At 49.2% G+C, this 24,864-nt stretch overlaps 1 protein-coding gene across 2 annotated transcripts; it reads right to left on the bottom strand.

The window, feature by feature from the left end:
* Positions 1 to 1,068: 1,068 nt before the first annotated feature.
* Positions 1,069 to 24,283, bottom strand: SLC9A6 (solute carrier family 9 member A6). 2 transcript variants are annotated; one of them, XM_054641450.2, is made up of 16 exons: positions 23,971 to 24,283; positions 17,968 to 18,167; positions 17,537 to 17,614; positions 16,816 to 16,892; positions 15,792 to 15,904; positions 14,118 to 14,223; positions 11,199 to 11,328; positions 10,854 to 10,992; positions 10,539 to 10,627; positions 10,208 to 10,321; positions 8,525 to 8,636; positions 7,463 to 7,616; positions 6,898 to 6,928; positions 5,641 to 5,720; positions 4,871 to 4,976; positions 1,069 to 4,389 (listed from the first exon to the last, which is right to left on the bottom strand). In XM_054641450.2, exons 1-16 carry the CDS (start codon positions 24,230 to 24,232, stop codon positions 4,114 to 4,116), a joined length of 2,067 nt encoding a protein of 688 aa, XP_054497425.1. In that variant the 5' UTR covers positions 24,233 to 24,283; the 3' UTR covers positions 1,069 to 4,113. The 2 variants fall into 2 exon arrangements, with proteins under 2 accessions (XP_054497425.1, XP_054497424.1); XM_054641449.2 differs by having other exon boundaries at positions 10,854 to 10,959; positions 11,187 to 11,328; positions 23,971 to 24,247.
* Positions 24,284 to 24,864: the final 581 nt, after the last annotated feature.

The raw sequence follows: 24,864 nt of genomic DNA, 5'->3' as shown, positions 1-24,864 counted from the left end.
TACATTTTGGGTGCTGGGGATGCTGCTCAGCAATGGTGAGGGGCCTGAATCGCACCTTGTTTCAAGGAAACATTTGAAGGGGTCTGCTGCACTGCTTGGGAGGGTTTGGGAAGGTGAAGGGCTGCCAAAAGGCATTTGTTCAATTGCTAAATTCTATCCTTGTTTGCTTCAGTTACATGCCTGAGCTCAACCCCAGCTGGGCTGGACAGCACGGATCCAGGGGGATTAGTGGTGTTTATTCCAGCTGCCAGGATGCTGAGGTGGGAGTGCACAGCAGAATTAGCATCACTTCATAGCAAGAAAATAATATAACACCTTTGTCTCCTGTGCCAGTGCTGTGACATCCAGGAGCACAGGCCATGCCAGGCATTCCTCTCTCACTCACAGCTTGTGGGAGCTGCAGGCTCAGTTTTGGGACTGCCCAGCAGGACAGCTCAGGATCCACCACCCCACACAAAGGCCACAGTCCCTTTGGAAAGCAGCACAAAGTGTGGTAAATAATTATCAGTGTATCTGCCTGGTAAATAGGTGTACAGGCAGAGCTGTGGCAATGTGGTTTTGCACCATCCAAGGGATGAAAGCTGTCCTTTGCAAACCAAAGCCCTCAGAAAGAGGTTCCTGAAATTTCTGAGGTGCCCTCCATACTGAAGGGTTGTAAAGCATTTGAACAACTTGCCAAATGGTGCAGGTGGGAGTCAGAGGGCAGAATCACCAGCCAGGATCCCAAGAGCCAGGATCCCAAGTGCAAATTCAGCAGTCCCAGGGATATAAAAGCCTGGGAAAGCTCAGGGACTTTGATTTTGCAAACACCCCAAGGTGATGCCTCTGTGCAGGTCACTCCCTGCCCCAGGGCTGGGAGTGAGCAGCACAATCCCAGCTGGATTTGCTGCTCCTGGAGGAGCTTTTGGCAACCAGCATGGCTCTGCTCCCCAGCACTGCTCCTGCAGGAGTGTCCCAGGAGCTGGGCTGAAGGCTCAGGGCGCACCCTCCAGTCCTCGGGGTGCAGCATCCCTGGCTGCTGCCAAAGGCCATGAACAAACTGCTCTCAGAAGCTCAAGTGGCACGTGGTCACTTTGCTACAGATTTATTTCTGTGTGAATTAATGAAACAGTACACACAATTCCAAAAAAAAAATAATCATCTTTTATAGGCCCATAATCCTTCTTTCACAGTACAACGCAACAGTAAAGGATTTAGTCAGTGTAAACAGAAGGTCCAATAGTGATCATCAGCTATCACAGATCAGCTGCACAAACACCATAGCTACGGGGTTAATGCCATTACCACACAAACTGACAGTACCAGTACAAATCATAACTTTACCTACAATGCTTTTTCATGTGCAAAAACCATGGAAATTCAATTTACAGAAGAAGGGCACCTTCTCTAAATCCTCGTGGGGGCTGTGAAGTGCCTCCTCAGGGCTGTCTTAGCTATTTGGCAAAGGTCTCAGGCCCTGATTTTCCAAGGTACCCTTAGCTCCATCTGCAGCACAAAGCATCAGGGCTCTGCCTCTGCACACCAGGCATTCCTGTGTGCTCTGCTGCAGCCCAGCACAGGAAATAATCACCTGAGGATGAATCCCATTCATTTATGAAATCACTCATTATTTTAAACCTAAATTCATTCATTGACTAAGGCTATTCAAAACAGTCCTGGTTATATTATATATGGATCATAATGTAACCCACACAATCACCATTGCTTAACTTTTTTTCCTTTCATGTAACTGAACTGTTACTGGTGTCAAAAACTGAGGCTTATGGGTAATGTGTTCACAAGTTTACAGTGAGTGGATAAATTACTGAAGTCAAAGGGTCAGAGGAAGAGAGGAATGCCACCACAGCCATGGGAAAACATCAGCCTGTGGCCACCTCGCAGCAAATTTGCACCTCAGCTGGGAATGCCTGGGAGGGAGCCCTGGGGCAGCAGAACTGTCCTGCACCTCCAGCTGCACCAACTCTGTAAATTGAATTCATAGTCAGGCTATACAGGAAAAAACAAGAGGTAGTTATTTATCATACCTCTTCAAAAAGGCAGAACGAACAAAAAACAGGATGTAGAAGTGATGCAGTAAACCTAAAATCAACAGGTTTCTACTATTTTTTTTCTCTTTTTTTGTTTTTTTAAACACATGAAGTTAAGTTACAGACCTCATATAAAATGCACACTCACTTTATGGAATTCCTGCATAGTAGGAAACAAAGGCCAGTGCTAATCCAACAGCTTTGTTAACAGCGGGATGCCATTTACAGGTGCAAGGAAGATGCCCCAAATATATCCAAATATAAACAGAGCATTACCTCCCTTCTAGAGAAGTCCTATGGCAACACTTACACATTTTGTTCAGAAGGAAAAAGAAAGCATTTTCTTGGGGATAAACTGCCAAAATAATTATAGTTTCACATCCATAAATTTAAGGCAATGTTACTTAGACCTGAGAAAATGAAAAAAAAAAATAAACAAATTGTGTAGATTTATTTTCTCAACTATACATATACACTGGAAACTTCAGGATTTTCTGTCTCCTCCAACTCTCAGGTGGTGCTGGGGAAAACAGCTGTGGGGACAATGCTCTGAGGTCCCAGGGTCAGATCCTGAGAGATGCAGAGTTTGTTCCAAAGACAGCTAACGGGAGCTGTGAGTGCTCGGACTCACCTGGCTCTCTTTCATGTATGTTCATTTTAAATACCTCTGTTTAAGCCCTCTGGAGAGGGTTAACTCCAGAATGGACCTGTAGTGCACCAGTAACCCTGAAAGGTTCGTATAGAAAAACTGTAGATAAAATAGACAATAAAATTACATACAGTAAATTTCCATGATTTCCCCTTTCCAGGATAAAAAAGATGTCAGGGTTAGCAGTTTGACTGCACCTTTAGCCATTCCCATAACTACAGAATAAATCCTTTAACACTAGTGTGAAATCGGAAATTGTTCTGTGCTCTTCCTTGAAAAATAAAAAATGTAAATTAAAACCAAAAATCAACTCACAAACATTTCTTATTAAATGATCCGAGACACAAGAAAGGTCGGGTGGGGACTGCAGACACACAGCATGCTAAGGAGTTACCAAACAAAGTGCAATGGTTTCTGACTCCGCGGGAGGACGGACAGACGGACGGCTCCCCTTCAGGACCAGCTGGATGCCTCTGGAAGGCTCCGGAGGTACCGTGTGGATCTGCAGCCTTAAAGCTGGAGTTTGAGGTTGGCTGTGCTGCTCCACAGCCCCACGTGCAGCTCTGCACACCTTGGCTACATCTGTGACCGCAGGACAGGGACTCGCCCGCACAGCGACACGGCCGCTCCCTAAGGTGAAATTTAGTTGCCAAAAGAGGATTTGATGGTTGGTTTGAGAAAGCTGCTTGAGCCACAGCTGAAAGATGGACTGAGACCTAAAATCTGTGCACGCCTGGTGTAGTTTCTGTGGGATCGCCTCCTTCTCCTGAACACAACTACAGACACCAACCATCCCTCTCTCCTGCTCCCATCCCTGCAGCCGGACACCCGCAGCCCTTGCTGCCAGCTTTGGCCGGGGTCTGCCGTGAGCCCACTAAAGCAGGGCTTGGGCAGAGGGTCACTAAGGAGCAGAAAGTCTCCAGGTTCCCACAGTGAAACAAGTTTATCACCATCCACTGCCTGGCGAGAGGGTCTGTGAGCAGATTTTTTGCTGATATTTCAAACGTGACTATCCAAAGATCAGAGACCAAAAGAAACTCAACAATCTTCATCAGACTAGAAAGCAATTTCCACTGCTCACCAGCAACTCCCTCCTCTCCTCTCCCAGGTTCAAAGGATGAACAGGGAGTCACAGCTCCTTTACTCACCCGCTGGGAACTAAACCCTTCATCAAACCACACATTAACGAAGCTCACTGTGTGCAAAAGACTCTGACGCTAAAACAGTTCCACCCTACATAGTGCAGTCAACACAGTTTTTAACTTAAATTTGCAGCTTGTTCTTTACAAGTGCTTGGCAGAGAATATTTATATTCTTTTGACACCATATAAATAATATTTATACAGCTTAGACATTTTGAGACATGCATTAGACTTTAGGTAGTACATACTTCTTGATCATATATGCAGATATTACTGTCAATGAAACCGAGCAACCTTAGGCCGGACCGTGCCTGGCGTTATCCAGGACGTTTGAGGGCGGCTCCGAATCGTCCATGGGCAGCACCAGGCGCGTCCCCCGGATCACCAGCTCGTGGTCCCCAAAGGCCAGCTCCCTGTCCAGGGCGTCCTCCGAGCTGTTGCCCACGAAGCGCCGGGAGGCGCCGCTGGACGCCACCGAGTCGGTGTTGACCGCGGAGTCGCCGTAGGTCAGGCTGATGTCGCCGTCGTTGAGGATGAGGTCGGAGTCGTCGTCCTTCAGCTGCTCTTGGTTCTGGGGAGCAAACAGGAGGGTCACAGACGTGTTTTATGAAAAATCCTCTCATTAGGATCTTTTCTCCTGAGAAGCTGAGAGGCTGTAGAATTCTGCAGGCAGCCCCGACACGGGAAGAGATGAGAATCTGACTCCATGTTTCAGAAGGCTTACTTATTATTTTATTAGATATATTACATTAAAACTATACTAAGAGAATAGGAAAAAGGATTTCATCAGAAGGCTAGCAAGGAAAGAAAAGGAATGATAATAAAATCTTGTGACTGACCAGAGTGTCCGAGACAGCTGGACTGTGATTGGCCATTAATTAAAAACAACCACACGAGACCAATTAAAGATGCGCCTGTTGCATTCCACAGCAGCAGATAATTATTGTTTACATTTTGTTTCTGAGGCCTCTCAACTTCTAAGGAGGAAAAATCCTAGCAAAGGGATTTTTCAGAAAATATCATGGCTACAAGGGGACTACTAAAGGACTCACCTCGTACGCCTGTGGGCTCGTCAGACACCGGGCAACAGGCCCACAGCACCCTGGGAGTGTAGTGGTCAGAGGGGGACCACTGTGTGTCAGGAGAGGCTTTAGGTAGCTACAGAGAGGGTTAAGGAAAAAAGAGGAATGGGGCTGTGCTGGTGAGTAAAGGGCTGGGAGGGCAGCACTGAAGGACTTGGCATTGTGAGGAAATCACAGAAAGAAAAGGAACAGAAATGTGTGGAAGCACAGAAGTTGTACTGGTGTGCAATGAGAATGCAACCAAAGACAGCAGGACACAGTCCTGGGAAGATGCTCAGCAGCACTGCTTGTCCCACCACCCTGTGCCCCTCAGCCTCACATCACTCCTCCACTAATGCACAGCACATCTGGAAGGGAGGACAGGCATGGATCTAACAAGGGGAACTGCAAGTATGAAAACCCCCACCCTTTCCTGCCCACCTGCCCCTGGGATTAAGGACCCCCAGGATGCCAATCTTAGAGAGCCCAGCTTTGAACAGAACTGCTGCTGCCTTCTCACTGACACAGGGTGGAAATTGTCATTTCTTGCAGCCCCAGACACAAGTAGGTGCAATCCAAACACAGCAATGTCACAGGAAAGCAAACACTGGCTCCTCTGCTAAGCAGGGAGGAACTGATGGTCCCAGTGAGAGGTGTCTGGCAGTGGGATCTGACTCAGCACAGGGAGGAGCTCATGCTCCCAGTGAGAGGTGTCTGGCAGTGGGATCTGAGAGCACACAGCCACTGCTGCCCAAGGATACTTGTGGTCGAAGTTGTACCACATGCGGAACAGCCAAGCGCTTTCAGCCTTCGTGCTCCTCCTCTCGCTCTCTGGGACACCCTGTGGGAGAGCAAAACAGTAAAGAGGGGCAGGACAACATGCCACAAGCTGGATCAGGGCCAGGAGAACCCGTGGGACACTGGATTATCCCCAGGGGACACAAAGAGACACAGACTTTCCCACTGCCTCTTGAGAAGAAGCCTTTGGCCGGGTGTGTAAGGATGCTCACACCACAACAGGCTGCATTTAGCAGCATTCAACTGCCTCAGGGAGGTGGTAACAAAGCACAGAGTGACCATTTTGCAGCTAGAGCCTTCCAGTGTCTGGCCCCAAGGTTTAAAGTGCCTCAGAGCCAGCAGCTGCACCCAGACATCACATTTAATAGTGACTGACAGATCCAACCTCCATCAGATCTTGCCTGATATTGCTGCATGCAAATAATTGTATGTTATGGGAACTCCAGGCTTCCTTTTAGTCAGAGAAAAAATATATAAAACTGTTTGGAGGGGACTGTGAATTACAATTACATATTCCATAGAAATCTGGCTTACAGATTTATGGCCCTGGGCTGCCTGTCACATTTGATGCTTTCTCTTCAGGAGGTGAACAGCCCAATAAATGGCTCTGAATAAAATGAATCTCCAAGGTGCAGAATCCACACTGAAACCAAGGAGAGCCACAGCCACAGCACAGCCAGCTGCAGACACATGAATGAGACAGCTGGAACTACCAGGCAGAAAAACTCCGAGGGCTATGGGGCTCCAGCATTGATCTCAGTGTGGTCAGTGGATCTGGGGCTGCCACAGAACTATCCACAGAAAAAGGGGTAAGAAGGGGCTGAGGGTACCTATGGCTAAAAGTGGGGCAGATGCTACAAAAAATGAGTCAGTAAATGGTGTTCCTGTACTGCCCTGGACACTGGGATGAGGCAGCCTCCATGTCATGCTCACTTCAGGATTTATTTCATACCCAGCAAGGGAGAGACCAAATCTATTGCAGCAGCAACATGAACTGACTAAACAGTCCAGCATTGCTTCTGTGCCCTTCTTCCCAGCTGAGTCAAAATAAGGCTCATGAAAACCAGAGAGCACAGAAAAGCTGTGACTGCAAACTCATTCACAGGGGGAGCTAAAACCTCCTGCAGCTGGAAGGAAGCAGAGCACAGACAAGGCATTCACAGGGTCAGAATGTAACCAACCCCTGCCCTGAGGGAGCTTCCCCAGCAGAGCACACTCACCACGTTCTCCTGATCTGCGTCCACACCGACCCTGTGAGGAGAGAACAGGCAGAGTCACACACCAGGGAGAACAGGCACAGTCACACACCACAACAGGGAGAACAAGCACACAGTCACACACCAACAAGCACAGAGTCACACACCTTTGCTGGGAGAACAGGCACAGAGTCACACACCAGGGAGAACAAACACAGAGTCACACACCATGCCAGGGAGAACAGGCACAGTCACACACCATGGCAGGGACAACAGGCACAGTCACACAGCACACCAGGGAGAACAGGCACAGAGTCACACACCATGGCAGGGACAACAGGCACAGTCACACAGCATGCCAGGGAGAACAGGCACAGTCACACAGCACGCCAGGGAGAACAGGCACAGAGTCACACACCAGGGAGAACAGGCACAGAGTCACACACCAACAAGCACAGTCACACAGCATGCCAGGGCAGGACTGAGGGAAGGACAATGCAGGATCTGCCTCTGCTCTCTGCAAGCCGAGCAGCCTGAGCAGGGAGCAGGCTGGGGGAGGCTGTGCAGAGCCAGGGCAGCCCACACTGACCGGATGTTGAGGCAGGACAGCATGGCCGTGGTGCCCCCGCCGAACACCCAGACGGTGAAGAAGACGATGAGCAGGGTGGTGCTGAACATCATCTGCCGCGCGTAGGTGGCCGTGTCACGGATGGCCAGCGCGAAGGCCATGGCCCCACGCAGCCCTGCAGGAGGAGGGGACAGCACACAGCTGGGTCAGCACAGCTCCCCATGACCCCCACAGCCAGCTGCCCTCCTGGGGTTTGCACCCTGCTGCCCCCCGTGCTGGGACATCACCACAGGGATGGTTTTATCACCCCTCTTTCTGAGCCCAGAAAGGCAAACCCTCCTCCTGCCCCGTGCCAGGTACTTGAAGCAGGACAGGAGGAGCTCTGTCACCCTGATTTTTTAAGTTTTTCTAAAAACTTAAGAATCATCCTCATATCCTCATACAGAAACAACCAATGGCCCTCAACCTTTGTAAAAACCACCAAATCCTGAAAATCATCAACGATGCCCTAATCGACCTCCCAGCACCATCAAATATCTCAACATGATGAAACTTCTGATGTTTACAGTTTTGTAACAAACTTTCTCACACACTTTATGTAAATAACTTATTGTTTTGCATTCTTTTATGGAGGAGGAGAAATTTGATGGACTGTTCGTTTGTCCAGTGTCATTGGAGAGGTGGCACTGTCACCCTCCAATCCACTGTCATTTTTGGAAATCTTTGAATGTTGGAGTCAGAAATTAAAATTCTCTTTTTACCTTGAGAGAGCTGCATGTCCACATTGTGTTATTTTGTGTCCTATAGTAACAGAACTCATTCCTACATCTTGGACCACTGAGTCCCTTTCTGCCCAGCCTCCCCTCCAGACATTGCCCATAAGAGATTTAGAGTTGAATAAGGAATTTTCCAGCTTCTCACCATAAGAAACCACCATGAATACACCACAAACCCCTTCATTATCTAACAGCAGGCTGGGAAAGCAAAAAGCTCTTGGGAATCAGCTCATCCATCAGCCCCAACACCTGATTTCCCTCATGCTCCCACCTTGACATGGTCAAGAGGAAGGATGCAGTAACATACCAGCAAACATCATCATGTGCTGCAAATTCGTTCCAATCTTATTTCTTCTCCCAAGATTCAGTAAAAACGACAATGGGTAAATATTGGCAGCTCTTCCTAGGAAGATAGCAAGCTGCATTTGCACATGTTAAGGAAATTGCTCTTCCTGTGTGTCCCATCACATCCCACCTGCACACAGAGCCAGTCTCTACTGCCCAAAGGGAACTGGGACCTGCACAAACGCCACTGCTCTGGCTGCAAAGAAAAGAATCCAGCCCTGAGTGTTACAGCACTGTGGGAAGAGCAGGCTACTGCCTCGCTGAAACACAGCACAGACTGCAATTCAGAATATCACACAGAGACAAGCACAAATAAACACAGGTAATGATGAAAGGGCATGTTGGACAAGTGAGAGGAGAGAAAAAACACCATTCCCCACAGTATGCTCTCTGCTGCCAGGTCCATTTTGCACCCCAAGAATTATTCGTCTTCTGGGAAGCTCAAGTTACCACAGCTATGACAACCCCTCTGACATTCCCCAGCATGCCACACTTCACAGCTGGGTTTGAAGCTTTAAGCCAAGTCTCATTCCCAAAGATTATTCAGCAAAATGAAAGCAGCAGCAGTTGAGAAGGAAAAAAAAAATCTAATACTCTTTCTGTTTTCATAGCCTGCGAGATACAAGAATCACCAGCCCCTTCCTATTGCTTTTTATCTTTGAAGCTGTATCTTTTAATACCAGCACCCAGATGGCAAAAATAATCTTGGAGCCAGTATTCAGCACAGCCTTGAATAATATGGAAAATGCTTCTAGCTTTTATGTTCTTTCCTGAACACCACAATTTGCATAAGAGACGTATTTCATGATCTCTCTCATGAATGAGCTATTTCATCAGCGAGTTAGCCAGTTCCCACTGAAGAGGCACAGCACAAAATTTCAATATAACAGCCCAAATGGCATTTCTCTGCTCTCCACCTCTTCTGCCCCACTGTAACCCCATAAAAGCTGATCAGGGAAATTCAGCTGAGCCTGCTGAAAACCCACGGACCAGCACTGGCAAAAATGTTTTGTTTACCAGTATAAACTTGCACCAGTGCTGACAAAGGGTGAAAATAATTCTGCACATTTAACTGGCTTCCCTGTGATGCGAAAAAAATTCCTTCAAAATTCTTGTTTTTCTGAGACATACCAGGGCCCTTGTTCCCATTAGCATCAGCCTGCAGAACAGGAAATCCTTTCTCATGACATCATTCAGAGGCATCCACTGTGGCTGTAACTGTGCTGTTTGACCAAAAAAAGGCTTTTTTTCAGGGTTAACCAAGTGCACTAGCAGAGAAAAGAGGAAATAAATGGCTAAACCAGGCAGCCCCCCTTTGCAAAGCCCCTCCTGGTGGCACATGACAAAGCCTGGCACTGGCATCACAGTCACACTGAATGATGAGTCCCTGCAGCAGCTGATTCGGATGCCCACAAGAGGAGAGAAGACAGGGGGAAAAAAAACCAACAGAAAAGCTGGAAAAAGAATCTCCATCTTCTTAAAATAACCAGCAAAGGCACCACTACATGGCAGAAATCCCCTTTTAAAAATAAAGCTAGACTGACTGAAAAAAAACCAAACCCACTCATTTGAAAGAAAAACAGAAATTGGGAATGAGGCGCTTCTCCCTTTCTTTCTGTCTTATAAATTGGGCTCCAAAGGATACAAAGGCCCCCACCACAAAGGTAGGGTTGAAGACATGGTTCTGGAAGGTGAACAGTGCAAGTCCCATGTAGGAGAAGATGAAGTTTTCTGCCAAGAAATTCAGAAGCTCAAACAACTGAAAGAGAAAAACAAATTAAAAGTGAGTTAGACATAATATAGATTTAACAAGAAAAGCATGTTAGCCCATCCATCATGCAATAAATGCTTCTGCAGAAGCAATCCTAGTGAAATGCAGCTGAAAGAAGACAGATGCACCTAATTCTGGGTAGAGGGAAGGAAAAAAAAATTAATTTTAAATTCAGAGAGGCTGAAAGGGTCTGAGGAGTTCTCACCTGCTTAGTTCTGTGTTGTGACTCTGTAGATAAGTTGTTATAGGTATAATGGGCCTGTGTGATCCCACAGAAGAGCACAGCCACCACACCTGGGGAGCAGAGCATCACATTAGAGTCCTGGTCAGGAAAAGGGAGCTGAGCTGCACCCCAGGCCTGGAGGGAACTCAATGAGGTAACCCCAGAACCCAGAACCATTGAACTTCTGCAGGCAGAGGGAGAGCCCTGGCTACAATCAATACTGAGAGAAGCAGAACTCAGTGGCCCCAGCATCCCTGCAGATCTCCATGCCAGAGGCAGGGCTGTGCTGGAGCTTGCCTGTAAAGCCACACGCTTCAGCCAGCAGGAACGTGCTCCAGGACATCAGGAAGAACAAGCCAGTCTCCAGCAAGGGGAACTCCCGAAGTTTGGTGAACTTGGTGACGTTGCAGCTGGTTAAGGACAATTTGGAGAGACACTGCAGGCTAAGAGCAAATCAAATTCCAATTGTGTATCACAGCTACACAGTCTGCCCCTAAAAAGGCTATGGCACTGTCTTTCATTAGTTTAGGGGGAAAAAAATTAAACATCTGGGTGAAATGCAGTGCAGCAAAAAATAAATAAGCTGTTATGCAAACACTTGTGAAAAAAACCAAACAGTGAAAAGGATATTAAAGCTGTCACAACTCCAGTAGCTGCTCCCATTGCAAAAGATCCACTGAATATCCCCAGGAAGATGCCGATGGACTTGAACATGGCTGTGACATCAAACGTGTGGCTGTTGTCACCCGCTGGCTGATACGCAACTATTGAGCTGCAAGAGGAGGGAAAGCACAAGAACAAATCTGCTTAGTCTGGAGGCAGAGGCACCTCACGGTGCTACACAGGCCTTGCAAAGTGCTACAGCTGCTGCAAACACTGAGCCTGAGCAGCCAGGGAGGCACAACACCCTGCAAACCCCCGGGATCACAGCGTGCAGTGGCCGCACACCCTCCCTGTCCTGGGGAGTTTGGGATCAGCCACCCCCCAGCCTGGATGTGCAGTTACTCCTGGACATCAGAGAGCAGGGGACCAAAGCCCATGCCTTGTGTGACATGTGGTGTTTATGGTGGTATCTGGGGGGTTTGGCACCAGCTCTCTGTAATGTCAGGTGCTGTGGGACCACGAAGCATTCAAGTGGGAAATCTCCATTTCTCCAGAGAGGCAGCTGCTGTGAACATCCCTGGAGAGCTGTAACTGCTGCTGTTCTGCCACATTTAACATGCACTGCATTTAGTCTGCACTGCTCTGAGCTCTAAAGTGCAATATCACAGGGCAGCCAAGGCAGACACTGCCATGCACAGCAGCAGCACCATTCCCTGCATCCACCAGACCTCAACAGACCTTTGTGGTGAGATGGCAAATAGGTCTGCAGTGCTCCCAGTCTGCTCCCTCCTAACTCCTGATGAGCTGAGCCTTGCATTAGTCATTGTTCTACCTGGAAAGGCTGAGATACAGGGGGGCCCTTATCCAGCTCCTAAATCCCATTTATCAACTCCTTACATCACTTTCCTTGATGTAAACTTCTTGGAAACATTAACTTCCTAGTTAGCAATCCCTTGGCTCACTCTGGTAAAACTCCTGGATGTGAACTTTAAACGTTTGCTGTTTAAACTGCTGAGAACAGACACTTACTGCCTGTTACTGCCAGGCACACACATCTTGCAGCTTTCTCCCCTAACTATACACCAACATTTTTCTGCAACAGAAATTACAAACCTCCCCTTTCCAAAACAGGTAATTTCCCTTGCTAAACTTCCCTGCTTTTAATACAGCTCATTTTTCTGCAATGCCTTTTATACAGCAAGCTGCAGATTTCTCTGTGCTTTAATTCCTTTCATCAATTCCATCTTATACTCCTCATTCACCAACATGTTTTTATTCTGGGTTTCCAGGTTTTATTTTTTTTTAAATCCAGTCTGGTTTCACTTCCCCTCCATAACTAACTCCTTGAATGTTGGTTTTGCATTTTAACCTCTTACAGTTCTACTTCTGGTTTTGTTTTTGCATTGCCAATAAGACACTATTGCCAGCTGCCCTTTATTTCCCCTTTTGCTGCCCCATGGGGCTTCCTGTGGTGTTTAATCCCTGCAAATCCTCCCTTTGGAAGAAGCAGGTTGGGATCCTGCAGCTGCTTTTACCCCTCTGCTCCCAAACTGCAGCTCTGGCACCTCACTGCCCACCAGCTTTCAGTTTTGGGTTCAATTCCTCTTCATCCTACAACAAGCTCCTGCTGCCAAGCCACACCAGGCCAAGACAGGAACAGAAAGGCACATATCCTGCTCCTTAAGCACAGGAACAAACATTTGCCCAGGGCTTAAAGCAGGAGAGGAGCCTTGGAGCACCCAGACGGGGCAAAAGCCCCTGAAGAGCCCAGCTCCCCATCCTCCCCTGCCTGCAGTGCTGAGGCAAAATAAAATAACTGCTGAGTGAACTCAGAGCTGCTGCCTTGGTGCAAATTATCCTGTTTTGGGAAGGGGGTGGCCTGAGCTCAGCTCAGGAGAGAGGAAATCAGGAAATCAGAGCAACAGCTCCAGAGCAAGAGGCAAATCTGTGTGGGTGGTGCCGCACTTGTGCCGAGATCCACCAGGAATTCCATTCCTCTGAAGCTGAATCCACCCACTCCTACCCAGAACCAGCACGGGCTGGAAGACCCCATCCCCTCCTCACTCATGACCACTTCTGAAACACAGTCTGGCTGTGCAGCGTTTCCTCTCACACCAGCAGTGACACATCCAGCAGAAAAGCCAGAGTGAGCAATACAAAGAGTTCCAGAAACCTCAGCAGAAACACTCGATTCAGTAAATACAACACACAGCTCACAGTGTGTTACTTGCTGCCTCCAGTGAAACCCACACAACCAGCACACTGGAGTGACAAGTATTCCAGAAATATTTTCTCCATTAGTCTCAGCTATATGTTAAGCTGTCACCATTGCAGGTATTATATATTACTGAACAAATTGCCGTGATGACAACACAGTGAAAATGCAAATAAAATATGTCCTGCATGCAAAGGACATAAAATATTAAAGAATATAAAACATTCCTTAGAAAGGCAGCAAGTTTCCCATGTGTTCAGGCAAGGGCATTAACTCCAGCTGTAAGAATATTAACTCCTCAAAGTGGGGAGAGAAAGGAAACAGCTGCTTCACCAGCTATTTCCACCTAAACAAAAGAGGGGTTTGCAGGTGGGAAGCAATGCAGGTAGGAGCAAAGCCATCAGCAAGGGGTTTCAGTGGGATCTTGTGGCTGAAAAGGAGACTTGGTGCTTTTCCTGTTTCAGAGGGATATAAAAACTTCTCTGTGGATGGGTCAACTGACCACAAAAGCAAAACAAAGCCATCCCTCACGCAGGGGGAAGTTGTAAGGACAGTCTGTAATCCCAAGCAGCGGTAAGCAACGAGGACGTGCATCAGGATGTCACCACAGCTTTTTGGGACACTTAAGATGCTCTTGCAAACACCCATTGTTCCTATTTTACAGGGGCAAGGCCAAGAGAGTCCCCCCAGCTGCTGACATGTAACACAGGTAACAATTGTAAATAAAACCAGGGGACACTTACGAAGACAGCACTATGGCAACGGCATCGTTGAGGACGCTTTCACCAAAGAGAAGGGCATAGAGCTCCACATCCACCTGCAGCTCATGGAATATGGCAAGGACAGTCACTGACAAATAGAAAAATAGAGAGACATTCAAAAAGGTGCTGTTATCTCGATGTAATCAAAGACTAAATGTCCTTTTTAGAAAGCTGCCTTCCTGCACATCTGTGCCACTGCTGCAATGGTGCCAGCTGCCCCTCGTGCTCTCTTGGATCGTCTTCCTTCTGCTCTTTCAGATTTGGATTTGATTCATCATTTCCCTCCTCCTTTCACTAAAACACATCTTGGCCTATTGAATCTTCTGCAGGCAGACACAAACAAACTCTGCTCTGAGCTTCTCAGGGTCTGAGCTCATGGGCTGGGCCACAGTACCAGGCTGGCATGAGCCACCCAGCTGTAGGGATGCTCTCAGCTCAGAGCATCAGGGAGAGCCTTCCTGCACCTGCAGAAGGCCAGAAGGATCAGGCTTGTCCAGGATGATGACTGCTTTTTCTTTCCGTTCCTGATACTCTGAGAGAAATCCTTGGATTCAACACATTCTAAGTGCCAGAACAGATAGACAACATTTCAGATCTGACTGGAAATAGCCAGGCACCAGCTCAAATCCCATGTGGGGGTTTCTGTGATTTAGGACCACATGGCAGAGATCAGAGTTCCCTCAAGCTCTTCTGTGATCCAGCAGCTCCAAGAAGATAATGGAAAGCAGCAGGTTTTGCATATCAGCCTCACAGAAACATCACAACATCCAAAGCAAGCAAGATGTAACACATGGTGCATCAGGCACAGTTCAGGCTGAGGGCTGAGCCAATGCCAAACAACTTCTGTGAGTCTTTTCAAACAGCACTCAGGGCACACTGAGGGGAGTTAAACCCATTTATGCACAGGGAAATGCTCCATTTCTACCTGTGAATTCTTCTTGTTCCTATTTCAAGCCCAAAGAAGGGACATGACACTGACAGCTCATCTGCAGCATTTCTAAGCATTAGAAGATTTGCAGCCCTGCTCAGCAAAGGGCAGGAGCAAACAAAGCCATTTTTGTGGCCCTGTGTTTTTACATGAAATGAGAGCATGCAAGTGAACAGCTACCACAGCCAAGCTATCATGAACTAACTTCAATTATTTGGACAAAGCATGTTTTTCACAGTTTTGATTTATGAAGTACATCAGTAAACCAAGGTGTCACTACCCCTCAGTACTGCTCATTAAGGTGTCTCATTAATCTAATTTCAATTAGATTAGCCCTTGTCAAAATCCAACCAAACTGGAAGCAAGAGAAAATAGCTAAACTAACTAAAACTATCAACTGAACCCTCCTCACATTACACATCTTGTTCTGCAACAGCTGCTGGCATCACAGGGTGGCAGAGACACAATGCCAAACCCCAGCAAAGTCAAGAGAGGTTGCCTAGGATTTCACTGCAAACAAGGATTCAGGAAAGCAGAGGTTTGGAAACTGTATTGCACATAACTGAAGAAAATGAAAAAGCACAGAGACAAATCTGACCTCTAAGAACGTCACAAATAAATTAAGCCCAAAAATTCAGAAGGAGGGAACGCGCAGGGGTTTCAGACTTTCTTCCCCTCTGCCCCACAGCTCAAACCAGGCCTAAAGGTAGGGAAAGCCTGTAACCCACCTGGGTCAGTGGCTGACACGATGGCCCCAAACAGGAGGCAGTCAGTGAAGTAGAAATCTCCCCCGAGCTGCCCGGTGACTTTCATCAGCGCCACGCAGCCGTACACCACGGAGCTGGGGATCACAAGAGGCAGTCACACATCTCTGCAGTGCACTAAAACAACACTCATATGGGCTTGCTTTCCCTGCATTTACCAGATTGAAGCTATCCAAGTGCCAGAACAACAAAGAGCTGCATGGGATGCACAGAGCCTGGTGAAACCCCAGGGCAATGAGCTCAGAGGTGAATGCTGGACCACACACACCAAAGCACCCTCTGAACTGGAGCACAAACATGGTGCCAGGAGGGAACTGGGACCAGAACTCCTCCAGGAGCACAACATGCCTAAAGAAAAGCAGCAGCCAGGCTTACCACTTTGCAGTGCTGCACATTAACACAATTCAATGAAGTCACTTGGACTGACTCTGAAATGCCCAAAATTTTCAGTGAGGAGCAGATAATGCAGATGCTGAGTTTGCTTGAATCCACTGGACTCCAGTGGAGAACACCCTGTGTCAGCCTGTGTGCTACTATCCAGAGTGGGAACCATCCAGCAGCCTCTGCACTGAGGGATAAACAATTTGAAACACATCTATGCTCACCAGACACCCACCTCTATGATCCTGCCCTCCACTCTTGTGCCTCAAGTTTAGGAGGCCCTATGCTTCCAATAATTTGAAGTTGCTGATTTATCAAGACAATTTTCTCTGAAGTGTGAAACTTTCCTTGCCATGAACAACTATTCTCATGGGATGCTCAGATGCTGAGAGAGCACTTGACAATTAGCACTTCACAGCAACCACCCTGCCCACGCAGCAGAAGTTTGCACAGTAAATAGTATTATTTGCTGCTGCTGAGCAGCAGTAGCAGAGCCTGTGTGACCTTTCAGGTCTGGGATTAGCAGCTTCAGCTCCAGGCTTAGAGCACTTCTCCCAAGCACAGCTGAAACCCCTGTGGAAGAACCAGACCAGCTCCATCTACTCACCCAATCACCAGGCAGGAAATGGCAGTGCCAAGGAAAGCATATGCCAGGATGGATCCCAAGTTTCTGAAGAAGTGCCTCTAGCAGGAGAAAAAAAAAATCAAAAACTGAATTATATTTTGCTAACAATTTATTTCAAGCCTGCACAGGCACCCACAGTGTCCACAGCAACTTGGACCCAGCTCAGACACCATGAGCTGGACAGGCACAGGGTGCCCAGCACAGCCCATGCCAGACCAGGAGTTAATGAAGCATTAATAAACATGAATGTTCCATGTTCTCATAGCTGGGTGTTTAATAAGGTGCTATTCCAAGTCCTGGGAACTGATTTCCTAACCCAGCAGCATTCCTCCTTCCTTCTCCCGCGAGCTAAACTGCATCATTCTCCTCTCCTTCCAAGTCAGCATTTCAGAGAGCTGCTGCTTTCTAAAACCTTCCCACACTCCCATGTGCTTGGAAAGCTGGGATGGCTGAAATGGCCTGGCTGACCCCAAAAACCCCTGCTGGAAACAGCTGAAGTCACTGACCCTTCCCGGGGCAGAGGGGCAGACAAGAATGACAGGGGCACTCTCAGCTCTGCTTCCCACAATCCCACATTTGCTGGGTAAAACCACACCAGCCCCCACAGCCTCAGCCTGCTGAGCAAGCATTAAAGCTCTCACAAGTATTAAAAATTCTCTGGAGGCAGAGGAACTAAAAACATCAGCACTGTAAAGGCACGTACCCTTTTCAAGCTGTAGCCTGCATAAAATATAATGGGGGGAAGCAAAATGTTGAAGAATACTTCAGGATCAAAAGTCACCTGTTAAGAAAGAAAGAAAAAAAAAACCCAACAGTAGAATGATTTGTTGAAATTTTGCAAGACAAAACACAAGAAAGTAATATATGTAGGAAGCCTGTGCCACCACGTGAAACGGGTCAATGCTGAGGATGTGTCTGGGATCTTCTGGAGACAAATCCCAGAGTCTAAACAGCTTAAATGAAGATGAGCTAAAACTAGAGTTTCATTACATTGTGTTCAACATATAAATTACTGTTCATCACAATCAGAAGTTAAAAAATCAAAATAAAAACATTTAATGTAGCAGATGCAGGACCTGTCCCCATGGAGGGCGTGGGAAGCACCGCTCACCTCCCCAGTCACTCCTCCCTTACCTTCCTCAGCATCTCATTGTCCTGGACATTGTTGAGCTCCTGGGCACTGATCTCCCCCTTCAGGGTGTACTCATAGAACTTGCCACTGACGTTCACCAGCAGCGTGGCAGGGCTGCTCTGCACCTGGCAGCTCAGGGTGACGTTGTTGACGTCGCTGGGGACGTGGATGCCGTAGCGCAGGACCACGCCGACCAGGACACCTGGGGAGGGACACAGCACTGTGAGACAAACCACAGCAAACCCCAGAGTGATCCCTCTGAGCATGGGTGCAGCAGCAGGATCCTGACCCCCTGCTCAGCTGCTGAGCACAACCACAGCCCAATAACTGAACTGAACCATCCTTGGTTCAGTGCCAGGCGAATGCTCCGTGCTCATGGGGAGTTCCTAACACAGCCATGGACAAGTCCTGAAGGATTTGAACCACCCAGCAATCACTCAGAGCCTCACTCCAGGGCAGCCCACATTGAGGGCACACTGGGTTTTTTAAGGTGAGCACCTTGCACTGCTGGGCCAGGTGCTGCTCACTGTGTGTGCCCAAACTGTGCCCCTTGCACAGCTTGAAACCTGACATTGATCCATTAAACTCTTCATTCTGGCAGGCATTAAAGATGATGCCCAGCAACCACCCTGATCACTCTGAGGCTGGCAAGCATCCTTCCTAAGGTGCTGCAGCACCATGCAGCCTCGTCCCAGCCCTCCCTGTCTTTATAAAACCACATTTTGAAATATAAACACATAAACCTGTTTCCCAATCCAGGTCGACCACCCAGATCTACTCCTTGCCCTACAAACTGCAGCTCTGCACCACAAACAGCAGCCCCAGGGCAGCCCCATGAGGCAGCTCTGCCTCCAGTTCAGCTAAGGAGGGGTATTTTGGGGTTAATTAGCAAGTCAGCAATTTATAAAGCATTTTTCTTTTGTTGTCTGAGGTCTCAAATCCAGATTCGAGCATGTTGAGTGCTCTCCTGGCAGAGTGTTTTGACATCTGCAGGCTGGGAAAGAGGGGTGGCCCACAAGACACCTTTCCATGTAGCCCTCAGCACAAAAGGGTTTGGAAACTCCTTGATTGAGGCGGCCCCGAGCTGCCACAGAAATCCTGGATCCCAACCCCATCCCTGAACCACACATTTATGAAAAGCTTTCAGCCACGTGGGAACTAAACCCAGACCGCAACGCTCTGAAGGCTTCTCCATTTGCCTCCCAGGACACTCCTACTTCTGATTGCTGCCTTAATTAAAGCTTTGCTCTGCTTTCCTACAGGCAGAGCACAACCCTGACAGGAACACCCAACTCTTCCTGTGCCACCACTCTCAGAGCAGAGCTTGGCAGGACATTGTGGGGCCACAGCTCGTTCAGCACCTCCTGCAGCCAGTTCCTGATCCGCCACACACTTTGTGACTTCTCCTGCCTTGGCCACAGTTTTCCCAGGATAAGATTTGCCATTTTTCCTGATGGTGAAAGGAAAAGCCCCCACCTCCCATCTCAGGGGTGCCACACACAGCAGGGCCACCAGAGTACACAACCAGGCCATGAGCACAGGGAGAGGAGGTGGCTGCACACAGAGTCACCACTGCTGACCTAGAACAGCTCAGCTCAGGGACTGGGCAGACCCAAAGCCCTGGTCTAATACAGCACTTTGCACCACAGGTGAGCTAAAAGGCTACAGATGCTTTTAAGCCATGCATCATCAACCATGTGCTCACCACTTTGGGCTTTATCCTGCCCTGATCAGCCCAAGAGCCACAGAACAGCTCCCTCTGGGCACTGCCAGCTCCAGCAAGGAGAGCTGAGGGCACATCACACTGTGCAGAGCAGCTGAGGGCTGCTTTTACACCACCATCACTTAAGAGGCTACACCATAACAAATTCTTTAGCTTACTTTTCTGCCAGCCTCTGCTCCTGTGATCTTCCAATGCCCCAGAAATAAAAGTATAGAATGAAAGCAAGTAAGTCAAGCACATCATGATGCCACAGCATGTATTCACAGGAGCATGTGGCAGTGGCTGCAAGGCAACACAGCAGTAGGACAAAACACTCCATTTTCCTTTCACACAGAAGATGACAGTCCTAGAGATACCAGGGGAAAAAACAAAAACCCTTCACTGGGACAAAAGGAGTTTCAAAGGGTTATTTACATCTGCTTATGGCTATTAAAGTACACCATATTTTGCAGCCCTTGAGAACTACCTGGGGTGAGTTTTTAAAAGTTTTTTCTTAAAAGAAAAACAATTATTTCAGAAGTTCATGCAGGAATCAGAAACCAGCAGCTGCCTGCCCTTGCTCAGATGGAAGGAAACCTACCCAGGCTAAACACTGTGAGATGAGAGACCCCACAGGAGGAAGGAGGGACAGACAGAAGGAGTCACTGCTGTGAATTCAGAAGGGATCCTGAGTCACTGCCTCTCCACCCTTAATCCCTGTCCCAAAGCAGTTCTACATCTGATAGCACCCCTGCTCCTCTGCCATCTCCTTATCCAGGCACCTGTTCCTGGCCCCGTGTGCCAGCCAAGCTCTAGACAGGGCCAAATTCCCACTCTGGCCAGGAATGGGTAAGGGAAAAGGGACAGATAAACCTACAACATCTGCCAAAGACCCCTTTTTGGGAGTCCCCAGATCATACTTTTTGTCTTGCTCAGGAACAGGCTGCCTGGGAGGCTGCCAGCTGGGGAAAGACACCCACATGCAAATGCACAAATTGCTCCTGGGCACTGAGTGTGACCCTGCCAGCAGCCCTGACACAGAGACACTGGCAGGGTTACCTGCAGGGAAAGCATCCTGCTGCTCTGCTGGACACCAATTATCCCACCAACATTAAATGTCCCCCCCAGCAGCCCCTCCTGCCCCATGGTGGTCTGATCAACCCTCCCTATCCAACGATGCTCACGGGAAGCACCTGGCACAAACCTGACGTGGTTTTCCAGGCACCAACCCAGTCCTGAGCTCAGGATACCTGGAGCAAGCCCAGGGGACCCTGTAGGTGCTCCTGGTTCTGACAGGCTCTCAGGAAATGGTTCAGACTCTCCTGGCACTCTCAGGGCTGCCCCAGCAGCAACCTGTGCGCCAGTATCGACATGCTCCTGCTGCCAGGAGTTTCACAAAACTGAGCCCTGGGAGGGAGCTGAGCTGAGCTGAGCAGAGGGAACCCAACACTGAGGAAGCTGCCAGCTGAAAGCTGCAAGGAGTTGAGAAGCTGAAGGCAAAGCCGGCAAATTAATTGAGTTCTTTTATGCAAAGTGCAAGAGATTATTTTCATTGCATTTCTCCCGACTTCATTAAAAAGAACAAAAGCCCATGGGCTTTTTTTTTTTAAGGTGCTGTTGAACATTTCCGAGGTAATGTTTTAAATGAAGACTAATATATTACCAACCCCAGCACTTAACAACAATGGAAGCAGACAGGATCCCCAGGGGAGCATTAATCTGGACACCAAAAGGGAAGAAAAATGTAACAACTGAAGACATCCTGACAACAAGCACTTTAGACACACAGAATCCACAGGTCAAGTGGGAACAAGCACAAGGAAACTAAACTTTTAGAGAAGCTCCTGCACATCCACCATCAGACTCTGAGAAGAACTGAAACAAAATTGTTCAATTAATCATCCTAAATGCTGAGCACCTCAGATGTGGGAACCTCATTTTAAACACTGAAATGAAGCTCAAGGGCTACTAAGCACCTATAGTCTACCACTGAAATTACTCCAGCCAGTGTCCAGCTCTTGAACATCAGCTCTGAGCTGACAGTGTGATGTGCATGACAGAAATCCACCTGGAGCAAGAGCTTATAACCTCCAGTAAAAACAAAGACAACGAAGAAACTGATGTGTTTTGCCAAAAGAGATATATGTGAAAGTTTTGACTTAGTTATTGGGTTTTTTTAAAACAGAAAAAGACAAGCTTTTGCAAATTGCTTCTCTTGTTCAGATTTCAGGGTCTGTTTTGCAGCCCCTTCCCCGTTTTCAGTGAACTTCCTTGGGGCTAAAAGAATTGCAGGAGCCAGGGACAGCGATACCTCCTTTATTCCCTGCAGATTTCCAGTTGTCACAGTAAAACAACAGCATCTCACCACTCCTTGGGAATTACATCCCTTTTCCTATGGCACCTGCCACTACCTGAGAAGCAAATGCCAAAAGCCTTGACACCGAGGAAAACTTGGGATTTTCTGCATGATCAGACAGGTGACATTACTGATTTCACCAGCAATTCCCTAAGCACAGTCTGCAGAAGAGCAGACAGAAAAGGTGCATTTTATAGATCAGCAGGAGACTGAAACAACCCAGGTTGTGCTCTGAGAATAAAGTGAGCACTCTGGTACTTCAGGGTGAGACGATAATCAAGAGGAAGAAATGTCCAAGAGAAGAAGAAGAACAAGGTTAAGGGCAAGTGTGAAAGCATGAAAGGAATAAAAGTCAGCAGCTCTGGGGCAGCAGGAGAGAGAAGACCTTTCATGCTGGAATCATGTCCTCCCACAGCACAGCTCCTGTTCCAGGAGGTGACCATCCCCACCCTGGGCAGGAGGCCAGAAACACCTGAACCCCCCTGAGCAGTGGCTGGAAGGAATGTGAAAATGCAGAGCAGTATCTCATGCCCCTGAAAAAGCAGAGCAGGATTTTGTGTCCCTGGAAATGCAAAGCAGCATTTCATGCCTGTGCAATGACACAAGTGCTTCCACCCCTTCATTTGGAAGGACACTTCCAATTAACTGAAACTTGGGATCACAAAAGCCAGTGGCCCAAACAGGTCAAGTCACAGCCTTTGGATCAAAGCTTTCTGCTGGGTGGGAGATTCAGCCACGTCTGACTCTGTGTGGTCACACATCACCCCCAGCCAGCAAGGGCCACACAGAGGACACACACTAACTACAGCACGCAGCAGGAGATGCCTTCTCAACCCTAAATTCAACAAATCATCCCTAGATACAGACCCATGGCCACGTTAATCATTCCCCAGCACACCTCTTAGTCCTGCTTTGGTTGACTTAAAGTCATGCCAGATAATCCAGGGAGAGCCATGCATGGCCCTGTCATACCCTGGTTCAGGCCACTTCATGAGGCCATGTCACCTGAGTAAATCACAGGCCACCTTAAAACCCAAATGTCTGCAGCCCCACTGCACTGACCCACAGCCTTGCTTCACTTCCAGTGGGAATATACACGGGGTTTCTCTCCAAGAGGTCCTGTCACAGCAGGAGGAGGAACTCTAAAGGTTGTGCACACAGGTCCCCAGGCAGCAGGGGATAGAAGGCTGCTGGCTCTGCAAGCCCCTGAGCATGGCAAAGCATGGGAGAATCCCCCAAATGGCCTCTCTGCTCTTCTTGGGCAGCTTCTGGAAATCTGGATGCTCTAAACACATGTTGGAAACACAGCATGTGGGATCACAGCATCACAGAATGGTCTGTGTCACAAGGGGACCTTGACGATCCTCCAGCTCCAACCCCCCGTGGGCAGGGACACTTTCCACTGGACCAGGTTGTTCAGAGCCCCATCCATCCCGGGATGCAAGGCTCCAGTGCAATAACAGCTGCTCTGTGCTGCCCCAAGTCCCCACTCTCAACCCTGGGGCAGGTAAGTGTGACCTGCCAGTGCTTGGTGACGTGGTAGCCCATGACCCTGCCAGCTTCACCCTGTCAGGCCGTCTGGAAAAACCCAACCAGCTCCTCACTGCCAGAGATTTGGGAGTAACTCTGCCTTTGAGAGCCCTTCATACCTAGGGTTTGGAAAACAACCAACCCTCCCTCCAGCACCACCCAGATAAGGCTCAGCAGCACAGGGCTGCGCTGGTGACACAGCTGCACCCACAGAGGATGTGTCGTGTCCCCGCACAGCCCCAAACCAGCCCTGCGGGAGCCCCTCGGGGAGAACGGGAGGGCTCCCACTGGCCGGGAGAACGGTGCTGTGCTGGTCCCACTCGCCAGCCCCGCGCAGAGCCGGCACCGGCCGGGATGCGCCGCCAGCGCTCGGGGCAGCTCCGCTCCGGGATGCACGCGTGGGGAGGCGCCGCTCACCGTAGATCATGGCCAGCCCGGTCTCGTGGAGGAAGCGAGCGCGGCGGTGCTTGAAGAGCCAGATGGTGAGGATGGTGAGGGTGAGCAGCAGGATGAAAACCAGCAGGTTGGCGCTGTCCTGGCGGTGACTCTCCTCCGCCGCCTTCTCGGACACGATCTCCTCCTCCAGCGCCCCGGGACGCGCCGCCGCCACCTCGGCGCCCGCCGCCCCCCGCGCCCACAGCCCCGCGGCCGCCGCCAGCACCGGCCCCGGCCCCGCCATCGCCCCGGCACCGGCCCGGCCCCGCCGCCACCAGGAAGCGGCTCTGGGCGCAGGCGCCGGGGGCGGGAACAGCGCCGGGAGCCCGGATAGGGACGGGCCGGCAGCGACGGAGCGGGAGAGGGGCGGCGGGAGCGGGGAAGGGGCGAGGGCGGCGCTCGGAGCTCCTGAGGCGGGGTTCGGGAGGGAGAGGGGGCCCGGGGGCTGCCGTGAACCCTGGGGAGGCTGGGATGAGTCCCAGGGAACGGGATGCGAGAAGGGGGAAGGCGATCAGAGCTCAAAGGGGTTCGCAAGAGGGAAGAGAACTCAAATCCCCAAATAGATTTGCTGCAGGGTGTTGTTTGTGCGCGGGGTGGATGCCCTGCAGGACACACCCCGGCTCATGGGGACACGAGGTGTCCCTTCCATACCTTCACACCGTGCCCAGGCGTGTATTTGGTGCCAAGAGCCGCCGTCAGTCCCGAAGGGGGGTCAGGGTAAACTTTCCACTTTTTTACCAAGAAATAGTGGAGTGATGCGTGGAGCCCGTGGGTCAAGGGTTGTAATAAATGCCAGTGATCAACTTAAAGGTGACTTGTAGGAAACGTTCTCGAGGAATTACCTTTGTGCCTTGAGGGTACGGAAGACCCAGAATG

The sequence above is a fragment of the Agelaius phoeniceus genome, chromosome 14, assembly GCF_051311805.1.
Source record: "Agelaius phoeniceus isolate bAgePho1 chromosome 14, bAgePho1.hap1, whole genome shotgun sequence".
NCBI classification, from domain to species: Eukaryota; Metazoa; Chordata; class Aves; order Passeriformes; family Icteridae; genus Agelaius; species Agelaius phoeniceus.
This window is presented reverse-complemented; position numbering and strand designations above follow the sequence as displayed.

Excerpts from the sequence above, each read along its gene's own strand:
- SLC9A6 (XM_054641450.2), bottom strand. The coding sequence starts at position 24,232 with ATGGCGGGGCCGGGGCCGGTGCTGGCGGCGGCCGCGGGGCTGTGGGCG. Across the intron at positions 15,905-16,815 it reads ATTTCCTGCCTGGTGATTGG|CTCCGTGGTGTACGGCTGCG; the intron begins GTGAGTAGATGG and ends TGTGATCCCCAG. Across the intron at positions 8,637-10,207 it reads CCTTTGTGGTGGGGGCCTTT|CTTGCTATCTTCCTAGGAAG; the intron begins GTATCCTTTGGA and ends GTGCAAATGCAG.